The following is a 12204-nucleotide window of genomic DNA, read 5'->3' as shown; positions in this document are numbered from 1 at the left end:
TGCCTCGAACCTCAGACTGCTGCGTCCATATATCGTTCAATTACCACAATTTTTCACTAATATTATCTCCGGTTCTAATGGTCGTACTGAGACGAATAAAAAATGAAATATTTGTCTTTTTATGTAGAATGAGAGGAAGTAAAATGTTTTTGTATACAAGGTGCGGCAAAAGTATGTATATACCTGGAAACTTCTTGTAATACGCGTAGAAAAAAAGCGATTTTCCAGAAAAGGTATTTTTCGCTCCACTCTAATGCATATGCGCATATCAAGAATCACGGGATTTGGAATAGGCTTCTCCTTTCTTATTGGCCAACACTTTTGGAAAAGTCGTTACTGCGCAGGTGGAAGTAGCAGTGACAGGTTAAGCGGGCTAGTGGTATCCTCGTGCAGTATGAAGATGCTTGATGCCTTCATACTTTGGAGACTTGTTGCAGCCACGAGCAAAGTCTGGCATGCTATAACCGACGCAAGGCGGACGACTATCGCTCTCTCACGGTGGACTCTCATGATGTCTGATGCTTTGAAGAATATTTCTAATTATTGTTTTAGTATCTCCGATAATTGTGGTGGTTGGTGCAGTTTCTGGAAAGACCCAGAAAACTACAAACATGCAGTGATTGAGGATGGGTTTCAAGATAAAAAATTATTTAATGTCCTCACTCATTTATTCTTGATTAGCAGAAAAAGCCATGCAGTTTTTTGCTGGAATGCATATGTCTCTTTAATTTGCAAGAGATCTAGCCAACGAGAACTCGATCAACGAAGCCAGCAGCAAAGATCTCTTAGTATATTAGTAGCTAAGTACAAAATCAATCGGAACTTTTTATTTATTTATTTGTCTGGCTACGGTAAAATCCGCTAATGTAATCTGCTCAGATTTTACCAGATATGCAAACCAAACCACAATTCTTAGAAAGAATTTGAATAATATTTTAAGCAGATTGAAAGATGTTGTAGTACCTAGGGTATTATTGATAGAAAAACTTCGATCAATACAAGAAAATGCTGTAATCAAGCGTAAAAAAATACTGAACCTTATACTAGACATTGGTATGAGATGGACAATAAATATTTACTATTAGAAGGACAACATTGATATTGTAACGAATATATTATTCGTTATGCTCTCTCCCGGCAATTCATATTAATTTTATTTGATTATAAATAAGAAGTCGCATATTTATTTTCATTTGATCACGACAAATCGTCGGCTGACGGGCCGCGGCGCTACTAGTGTGCGACGAGGAGGGAAGAGAGAGAGAGAGATAATTTCGGGGCTCACGCCTAGAATGTACAGGCGTGCGAGCCGAGATTGTTACCGGCTTTGTTACCGATTGCTTCACGTTGTCTGGCATTGCCTTGATATTGTATTGTAACTTCGCGATTACGAATTAGGGTTGATAAGTCGAGTTACGGTAATTTGTGCAGCTGCAGTGCGCGGATGCAAGTGCCTTTCGTTTGCGGGGGTGCCAAGCGAGTCATCCGAATAGGCTGACAGCCGATGGTAAGTACTTGCTCGAATTAAAATTAATCTCTCTTTCTCTCTCTCTCTCTTCCTATGCTGAGTGGGGCAAAGGCTCGCGGAGATTATAATAGTGCGCGCGAACATCATATTCGGCAGAAGCCGACCTAGCTAATCGTTTTTCTTATCATCACAGGCCATTGCCTGATTCAAACTAAACTATTTTTGTGTTACCTTAGTCTTTAGTATTTAATAAATCGATTTCTATTAAAACTGAAAGCACGAAAGAGCGAAAAATTTTACGTTCGAATAGGTCCTTGTGTTTTTTTCCAATATCATTTTTGGGGGCGCTACAGTTAGAAAATGAAGTTCTTCTGAGCTTAATTTTAGGTAAAATCGGGGTTTTATTTGAGCCTGTAGCGCCCTTAAAATGGTGTTTAAAAAAAAAAAACAAAACAAAACATACATTTTGACGTGAAATTTTCCGCTCTTTTCAAATCTGCAATAAAAAATGGGGGTTACATTTGAAAAATTGATTTTTGAGTCGCTGCAGCTTTGAGGTTATGTTCAAGGTCAAATCCGAGGTCACCATTGGATTCCCCGTGAAAAAATACGTCGAATATGGGGTCATCCAATTTTTTTTCCCGCTTATTTTGGCCGCTTTTCGGAGGTTTCTATACTTTTGGGACACCCTGTATAAAAAACATGATGTTTTATTGCAAATTGTATTATTTATTTATTTGTCTGTTTATTTATTTAATGCGATTAAAGAAGATTCCTATTTAGGGGAAGTGTATTAAGGGGAATATTGTGAATTCCGAAAGAGAGATACACTGAAATTACAGTACATTGACTACTTGTCCAATTGTTATAATCACTTACTTAAGATACAATAGGTACAACAGGTCTTACTTGTATCAAACAAAAAGTCCAAAAAGGATACATTATTGTGATACTTTTCTGAACCGTTGTATTTTGGCTGAAATTGGGTCTGAAGAGCTTGCAAGTAAGCATATTCTACGCAAAATTTAACGAATATTTTGAATTCGAAGTCAGATTTTTGATAGAATCAACAAGTCAAAAGTTATAGGTGGTTTAATAAAAAGGATTTTATTTAAAATTTCGTTATTTTTGTGTAAATCGATGCTGATTAAAAGTAAAAACACAGTGAAAAACGCTATGAAACAAAAACTTTTTGTAAAATGCCGCAAGAAAAACACATCTCGTCGGATGCCATGAAGAAAAACAGACCTCATCGAAACGCTGTGAAGAAAAGCACATCTTGTTAAAATTCCGTGAAGAAAAACACACATCATCGAAATGTCGTGAAGAAAAACACATCTCATCGAATCACGATTTAATGAATCACGTCGAAAATATGTTGGTCTTTCAAAGAGGTGTGTTTTTCTTCGCGGCATTTCCATGAGGTGTGTTTTTTCACAGCGTTTCAATGAGGTGTGTTTTTCTTCACGGCATCCGACGAGGGATGTTTTTTTCACGGTATTTCGTTTAGGTGAGTTTTTATACTCATAAGAAATATTGTGGGCTTGAAACCTATTGAAAGTAACCTAATTGAAAGTAAACGTGATGAAGATTGGACCATAAAAACTTCAAGCACACAAAATTGTGGCTGGAAAGTGTTCAAAATTAACTCTAGAACATGTGTGTATTTTTTCACAATTTTTTAAACGATTTTTGAATTTTTAAATATTGCGAAATATCAGATTTTTAAATAAAAAATCCAGTTAGTTAGTTGAAAGTCAAGCTGAATTTTCAGTTAAAAAATTTCAATTGAGCTAGATTTCCTGTCAAATCAAGCTTGATTTCCAGTCGAATTTAGCTTGATTTTTCAGATAGAAATTTTTTATTATAAATTTTGTTAAAAGCAAAAGTATAATAATCCATTATACTTTTACATATTATTTTCATCTTGCTCATTTAGAAAAAGCAAATTAATTATATAAAAAATTACTAAAATTTTATAACTTTTATTTATTTTTTATTTTTCATTAGACTTAACCTTATGGAATTTCTTTTACAGAAACAATTATTGTAAAAGAAATTATTTTTAGTCGTATAAATTAAAAATATATTTTACTTTATGGGTAGTTATAACATTGAAAATAAATTCCCTAACGATTAAAAGTCAATATAAAATTAACATTTCTTGTCGCATTAAAAATACTTTTGAATGTAGTAATTTATGTAAAAAATGTATTAATTTTAAATTATTAACATTGTAAATTTTACATAATTTCGCTGCGATGATTATAAAAAAATAAAATTATTTTGTATCTAGGTTTTTAAATAAGTTGATCATTTTTGAAAAGTAATAATGAAAGCATAGAGAAGTTCATTGTAAAAAAGTGAAGATAAAAACCTTTAACAAAGTAGACTGTTCGTTAATATCAATTGGAACCCTAATAGATTCTTGAAATATACAACCATTCATGTTGTATTAAATTTACACACTCTTCCAGCTTTAAATTATGAAGAAAGAACTCGAAATTGTATAAATAATTAAGATACAATAATAATATGCACTTTGTTAAATAAATAGAAGTAAGTTACAGAGAGAGTTATTAGAATAAATAAGCAGTTCGTGATGTAATATTAGTTATTCTATGGAAACAGTAGGCACATCAAATATATCAGCTGTTTTATAAATAGCCATATAACCGTTGCTTATGAAAAAAATACGAATGATGGAAAAAAACATAAAACGGCGTTAAAAGAAGTATTTCTGGTAAAATACCACGATGAAAAACTCGTCTAATCAAAATGCTGTAAAAACACTAGTCAGAAAAATGAGATAAATTTTATTTGCATTTTGGTATTTTATGGTTGGAATAGGATGTGCTGTTTTAAGGTTTTTTAATGGTATTTTATTACATATCTTTTTCTTATAAATCAGTGTTATATATATTTTCTTTCTAATGGTTTCATTTTTTTCTCTAATTTTTTTACATCTACGCTGTGAGAGCTTTTTTACGGCCCAGTCGCGTATTGCTGTAATAATAGCGCGGATGCGTGGAGTGGACAGCACAAGAGAACGGAGTCGATGAGGCTTGATCTGCATCGGCAAGAAAGAAAATCGGTGGGTTCAGTTCTCAATGAACGCAATTAGTTGTTGAGAAAATGCTAATAGCTATTTAAGTAACACGTGCCATTAGCGTGGGTGCCGAATCTTAATTAATGAAATTAGTTTCATTGCCCTGCTCCAATTTGAGAAACTAGACGGGGCTTACGTGGTACGACAGTACTGAACTTGTTCGTTGTTAAGTTTAATTATTTCTGTTTCCTGTAGAGGGCATTGTTTGTTGGTTAGTCGAGAAAGAAAAGAGACGCGTTTCTCTAGCCAGCACTCGTCTGACTGATTTTGGCCAAGCCACGTCATGTTCACAAGTTTTTACCAATTATATTCATTTTATTTCCTGTAGCCATTGTAGCATGTAGTTACAATAAAGACATGCGCGCGAGGCAGCGGCGCGAGGGCTGGCGCGAGACTCAGTCTAGCGACAGCAGTCGAGCCGAAGCCCAAGCCACGAGTAGTCAGTAAAAGTGCATCATTCGTCTCATTAATTGTTTACCCTTTATTACCCCGAAGCTTGGATGCTACAATTGGCGACGAGGTGAATCATTTGAAACTTCAAGAAACAATAGAAAAGTATAGGTAAGGGAATTATGCTAAACTGAGGAAAACTGAGTGGTGTCTGGCACCACATAACCTCAAACAGCAAAACCAGAGAGCATGGGTAGTTGAGTAATACCGGGAGATTAACGGATTATGAATGGGCAGATGAAAGTGAGCATTGCTCAATTTATCATCAGTGCCTAAATAAATAAATAAAAAAAAAAGGAAAAAAAGCGCATTAAATTGCAAGTCATCACATGGAAATAGCGAAACGTCTGAATAGTACTATGGGTAAACTGTTTATCGACAGTAGGTACCACTAACTACAGGCAGTTCGGCAAATGAGCGGGGCCTAGAGGAAAAAAAAAACAGAAAAAATTAAAATTAATTTTGAACTGTTATGTACAGGAATGACTCAAATTCCCTCGCTGGAAGCGTTTGACTGCGATGGAGATATTGCGTCGGTGGGTTTACGCTGGGAAAAATGGAAACGAGCACTTGGAATGTACCTTATCGCAGCAAACATTGTGGATCCCGAGAGACAAAGAGCCACGTTGCTACATATGGGTGGCCTATCGCTGCAAGAGATTTTCTAAAACACACCAGGAGCTGAAGTGACTGGTGCTGAGCTTTACAAAACAGCGCTTGAAAAGCTGGATGAATACTTCACTCCAAAGCAGAGTAGAGTGTATGAGAGACATTTGTTTAGATCTATAAAGCAAGAAGCGGACGAGAAATTTGAAAAATTTGTTGTGAGACTGCGTCACCAAGCAGCTAAGTGTAAGTTCAACAAAATTGAAGATGATCTGATAGATCAAATTGTGGAAAAATGTGCGTCAAATGATTTGAGAAAAAAGATTTTAACAATGGGAGATGACGTGACACTTGAAAAAATTATAGCAGAAGCTAACGCATGGGAAGCTGTTCAGAGGCAGCTCATGATTTATGATCCAAATAAACTGTCACAAACAGCGGTCTCGGTAAACCGAATTGAAACTAAAGATAAAAGAACAAATTTAAAAGCATGTACTCGTTGTGGAAGTTTAAAGCATCAAAGCGATTATGAAATGTGTGCTGCTAGAGATAAAGTGTTTGAAGTGTGGATTTTTAGGGCATTTTCGTTCACAATGCCGAACCAAAGCAACAAAAAGGAAATCTGATGTACCACCCTACAATGATAAAAGAAAACAATATAAAACTAAGGATCAAGAAAGTGTAGACTATATATTCAATATAAATGACGATGATGAAGTCATAATCTGTAACATTGGAGGTGTAAACACCGAAATGATAATTGACTCAGGAAGCAAATGCAATATTTTGAGCGATACAGCGTGGGAAAATCTTAAACAAAACAAAGTTAAAGTATTGTGTCAAACAAAAACTCCCGATAGGAAATTCATGGCATATGCAGGCCAGAAAGCACTGACTATACTTGGCTCATTTGAAGCAATCATTGAAGTTAACAATGTAACGAGTAAAGCGACATTCTACGTAGCAAAAGATGGACCAAGAAATCTATTGGGTAAGGTGACAGCAAAGAATATGGGAGTACTTCGTGTAGGGTTAAATGCAACTGCCAACGACAGAGTAGCAACACCTGTAAATGAAATCAAGGAATATGATGGAAAAGTCTTCCCAAAAATAAAAGGTGTCAAACTTATTATACCTATTGACTCATCAATAAAGCCTATAAATCAGTCATATCGCAGAATACCCATACCTTTAGAAAAAAAAGTGAATGAAAAAGTCAAAGAGTTGAAAGAAGCTGACATAATTGAAGCTTTAGACAAACCATCCGATTGGGTTTCGCCGATGGTACCAGTTCAAAAGAGTAATGGTGAGGTCAGAATCTGCATAGACATGAGGCGTGCAAATGAGGCAATCATTCGTGAGAATCATCCGTTACCAACAATGGATCAACTTTTGGCCAAATTTAGTAAAGCGAGTGTTTTTTTAAAACTCGACATAAAAAATGCATTTCATCAAGTTGAATTGAGTGAAGAATGCCGCTATATTACAACGTTCATCACGAGTACAGGCCTGCATCAGTATAAACGCTTAATGTTTGGGATATCCTGCGCACCAGAGTGTTTTCAAAAAATTCTGGAACGAATTCTGTTGCCATGTGAAGGAGTCACGAATTTCATTGACGATATAATCGTTTTCGGTTCAAACTTGGATGAACATAATCTGCGACTCAGGAAATTATTAGTTGTTCTGGAAGAAAACAATATACTTTTGAACAAAGCTAAATGCATTTATGGAGTTACACAGGTGCAGTTTTTAGGACATGAACTGTCATTAAAGGGTATAAAACCAATGGACAAGTACACTACTGCGATAGCCAGTTTTAGATCGCCGTCGACAATCGAAGAGCTTCAAAGTTTTATTGCAGTCAAGATAACATACCTGGGCAAGTGGATACCAAATTTTTCAACACTTACTGATCCGTTGCGTCAACTACTAAAACTAAAAGTTGGAAAATCAGCAAGTATAAAACAACACTGGACCACTGACAAGCAGCAGGCTTTTCAGCAGCTGAAAGATGAGTTGACAAATATTCGGACACTTGGATATTACAATTCCGAAGACAAAACTCAAGTCATCGCCGATGCGAGTCCAGTGGGACTCGGAGCTATTCTCATTCAAATTGACAACAACGGGCCGCGTGCTATTGCTTACGGAAGCAAGAGCCTTACAGATTGTGAAAAAAGATACTGTCAGACCGAAAAAGAGGCACTCGCACTGGTGTGGACGGTCGAACATTTCGATATATACTTACGAGGTAAAGATTCGTTCGACTTGATCAGCGATCATGAGCCACTTGAGGTCATTTTTGGACGGAAATCAAAATCATGCGCAAGAATCGAAAGATGGGTCCTGAGACTGCAATCATACAATTTCAGAATAAAATACAAACCTGGAAAAACCAATATTGCAGATCCGTTGTCTAGGCTGTATTTGAATGCAAATACAGTACCGTTCGAAATGACTAATTACGTTAATCTTATTGTAGGAAGCTCATGCCCAACAGCTTTATCCATAGCCGAAATCAAGCAAGCTAGTAAAACCGATAAAGAAATAAATTTAGTCAGAGAAGGTCTATACAACAACCATTGGATTCAGGATGTTAACAGCTACAGGATTTTTGAGTCAGAGCTCTGTTTTGAAGATAAAATTCTACTTCGCGGACACAAAATTGTTATCCCAGAGGCATTGCGATCCAGAGTTTTGGAAGCAGTACATGAAGGGCACCCAGGAATTGTGTCAATGAAAGCTCGACTGCGCACCAAAGTTTGGTGGCCTAAAATTGACCGAGACGCCGAAAATTTTGTCAAGTGTTGCAAGGGATGCACTTTAGTATCAGCTCCAAATTTACCACACCCAATGAAGAGACGTTCATTACCAACAAAAGCGTGGACTGAAGTAGCAATCGACTATTTGGGACCATTGCCTAGTAAACACTACCTATTCGTGATTGTCGATTATTTCAGTAGATACAAAGAAATCAAAGTGATGACAAGCATCACAGCCAGCGAAACCATTAAGGTATTAAAAGAGATCTTTTCTAGACTAGGAACACCTTGGTCTATAACTGCAGATAATGCAAAGCAGCTCAAAGACTGCAGAGAATTTGATGCATTTTGTCTAGAATATGATATATATCTGGAGCACACAATTCCCTACTGGCCACAAATGAATGGCGAGGTAGAAAGGTAGAATCGTGATATACTGAAAAGACTAAAAATTAGTCAACTTCAAAAAACTGACTGGAAAGACGACTTGTTTAAATATTTAATGATGTATAATAGTACACCTCACTCTACAACAGGAAAATCGCCGTCAGAGATTCCTCTTGACTTGATCCACGTAGATCTAGGTGAAATGGACATTAGGTCGCTGGGAGGAGCCAAGGACTTCCTCCTTTTCAAGGACGATTTCACCCACTATAAGACTGTATATTTCCTGAAGAGCAAGGATGAAGCAATATCAAAATTGCGTCTGTACGTGAAACTCGTGGAGAATCAATTCGGTAGAACAATCAAGATGCTACGGTCAGATCATGGGACTGAGATTAAAAATGCCAGCACCAAGGAACTTATGGAAAACATAGGGATATTTCACACCAAATCCTCCACCTACACGCCCCAGCAAAACGGCCGAATCGAAAGAGAGATAAGAACAGTCGTCGAAGCTACACGCACTGTCATACATGCTCGATCCTTAGACACTTGCCTGTGGGGTGAAGCCATGAATTATGTTGTTTTTACATTGAATATGACTGGTACAAGCTCTGTGCCAGGCAAGAGCCCTGCAGATTTATGGTTTGGCCGAAAATTGAACATTAACAAATTGAAAACTTTTGGCTGTGATGCCTATGTGTTCATTGAAGAACGAAAACGAGGAAAAATGTCAAAGAAGTCCACAAAAAGCATTTTTGTCGGATACGATTTGGATTCTCCGGGCTTTCGAGTATATATCGACAGTATCAATGACGTAGTAAGTTCAAGCAATGTCATTTTCGATGACAAAATTGGAAAAGAAAGCTTTGCTGACCTCAATAATATAGTACACCCTGATGTGGATACGTATTATGAACAAAAGACAAAAAGTCAAAGGACTCAAGTGAATCGTCTGAAGACGATCAATCAGAAACGGAAGAATCGGACAAAAAGCTTTCCAAAGTTTTAAAAACGAAGATGACGTAAGTGAACCCGAAAGTCAAGTTGAAGCTCCTATCGTCGTAGCAAGCAGAACATTGAGGGATCGGAGAACTTTAAAACCGCCTGCAAGGTTCAACGACTACGTAACGGACACTGCATTAATGATGCCTGTAGTTCAGTCAGAAATGTATGGGGAAGTAAAGCTCTCTGTTTCTGAAGCGATGAAAGATCCAAAATGGAGAAGTGCTATGCTGGATGAGTACGAGTCTTTGATAAAAAAGCAAACTTGGGTTCTAGTGAATAAACCGAAAGATGCCAGACCCTTGACTTGTCGATGGGTGTTCTGTTTGAAGGAGGATGGCAGATATAAGGCACGCTTGGTTGTTCGTGGTTTTGAATAGACATATGGGCAGAACTATTTTGATGTCTTTAGTCCAGTAGCTCGTCATACGTCTGTTCTCCTGATTCTTAGTATAGCTGCATCTGAAAACATGAAAGTTATGTATTTCGACGTTCAATTCCTTCATGGAGATTTGGAGGAGCAGATTTTTATGTTTCAACCTGAAGGCTTCAGTGACAAGTCAAATAAATTGTGTCTGCTTAAAAAGAGTCTGTACGGTTTGAAGCAGGCGCCGAGGAACTGGAATGGAAGATTTACAAAGTTTCTGAAATCTTTACATTTCGAGCCTGCAGACGATGATCCGTGCGTTTACTATGATAACGGCTGCAACACTATGATTGTTTTACACGTGTTTCAATTCTGGCAAGGATGAATCACTTACTTATATCGGTATGCAAATCAAGTCTGGACCTGAATCCAGCTTATTAGCAGATGCAGACAAGTTCGTAAACAATAAGCCATAAGATGAATCATATCCTTATAGAGAGGTTATTGGTAGCTTGTTATACCTTGCTGCGGTCTCTCGTCCTGACATTAATTTTTGTGTCAACTATTTAAGTCGATTCAACAATAAGCCTATGGTCATTCATTGGAAGATGATAAAACGAGTACTGCAGTATGTAAAAGGAACTCTACACTATGGGATTCACTTTAATGGTAACAGAGAACTTGTTGCATATTGTGATTCTGATTTTGGCGGAGACGAAGTCACTGGAAAATCTACAACTGGTGTCATTGTGCTGAGAGGAGGACCGTTAGTATGGATCACTAAGAAGCAACCTCTTGTAGCAAACTCTACTGCTGAAGCAGAGTATCGAGCCGCAGTTGCTGCCTTGGATGAGATTTCCTGGATTCGTCGTCTCGCTCATGAACTTCAACACCTGGACTTGGATAAACCTACTCCACTTTCCATTGATAATAGGTCAGCAATACACATGCTTGAAAATACTCATGAGGGTAAGGTAACGAAAGGAAAAAAACATATTGATATTTCAAGGAAGTTTATTCAGCAACATATTGGCACAACAGTAAATTTGAAGTCCATCAGAAGTGAGGATCAATTAGCTGATTTTTTGACAAAGCCTCTTTCCAGGACATTATTTGAAAACTTAATATTTAAAATAATTAAGGAAGAGTGTTAAGTTTAATTATTTTTGTTTCCTGCAGAGGGCATTGTTTGTTGGTTAGTCGAGAAAGAAAAGAGACGCGTTTCTCTAGCCAGCACTCGTCTGACTGATTTTGGCCAAGCCACGTCATGTTCATAAGTTTTTGTACCAATTATATTCATTTTATTTCCTGTAGCCATTATTAAGGCTTTGCATATTGTTATATAATAAATTATTCTAAACCATTCAAAAGTGTACTGTGCAGCATTATTTATTCTACAAAGAAATTCCACACATATAAAGGCATATATCTACATTCGTCGAAATTTTGACTCACCTCAAATAAGGCAGCTTGTCCTTACTTGACAATACTTTATCAGGAAAAACCAACAGCTCGGCATGCAAACGCGTCTGCAAAGAGCAACACGAAAGTACTTGACTTCCTTTCGTCATAGCTACGACTTGTCGGTAAATATACTACTCAACAAAATTATCATCGTAATTTTGTCAATTTTCAAATGCTTCTATCTTGGTCTATATTCATATATCGTATCGAGACCAACTTTTTTTTGATTTCTCGAAAATTGAACTGAGCATTTATTGCTGCCTGCGCTTGGCGTTGGGGCATTATTGGTGTTTTTACCCATATTGAACTGAGCCTATATCGCTATTGGAAAATGTCTATAGGCTGCATAAAAAGAATCGTAAACTTTCAGTAATCTCACTGAATTAGTCCAGAAGAAACATAAAAGTCCCACAGCAGGTATAATAAGCGGTGGCACTAAATAGATTAAATACCTTTGTGTGACGAAATAGTTATTTATGCAACAAGTGCCCAAAAGGCGTTTTTGGGCACAAGTGTGCGAAAAAGACATGAGTGTCGGCCATACCGGCCGGGCTTCTTTTCCGCACACTGTGCGCAAAAAGCTGGG

General features: G+C 37.0%; 1 protein-coding gene across 1 annotated transcript in view; it reads right to left on the bottom strand.

The window, feature by feature from the left end:
• Window positions 1-4052, bottom strand: part of LOC106648177 (long-chain-fatty-acid--CoA ligase 1) — a 49419-nt gene extending 45367 nt beyond the window's left edge. Inside the window, exon 1 of the mRNA XM_014364861.1 lies at window positions 3846-4052. Coding sequence (XP_014220347.1) covers window positions 3846-3917 — 72 coding nt within the window. The 5' untranslated portion in view covers window positions 3918-4052. The remainder of the gene's footprint in view (window positions 1-3845) is intronic.
• Between the last annotated feature and the right edge of the window lie 8152 nt (window positions 4053-12204).

The sequence above is a fragment of the Trichogramma pretiosum genome, unplaced genomic scaffold (assembly GCF_000599845.2).
Source record: "Trichogramma pretiosum strain Unisexual culture from Peru unplaced genomic scaffold, Tpre_2.0 scaffold24, whole genome shotgun sequence".
Classification (NCBI taxonomy): Eukaryota; Metazoa; Arthropoda; class Insecta; order Hymenoptera; family Trichogrammatidae; genus Trichogramma; species Trichogramma pretiosum.
The sequence above is the reverse complement of the archived record's forward strand: the minus strand, read 5'-3'. Positions and strand labels throughout refer to the sequence as shown.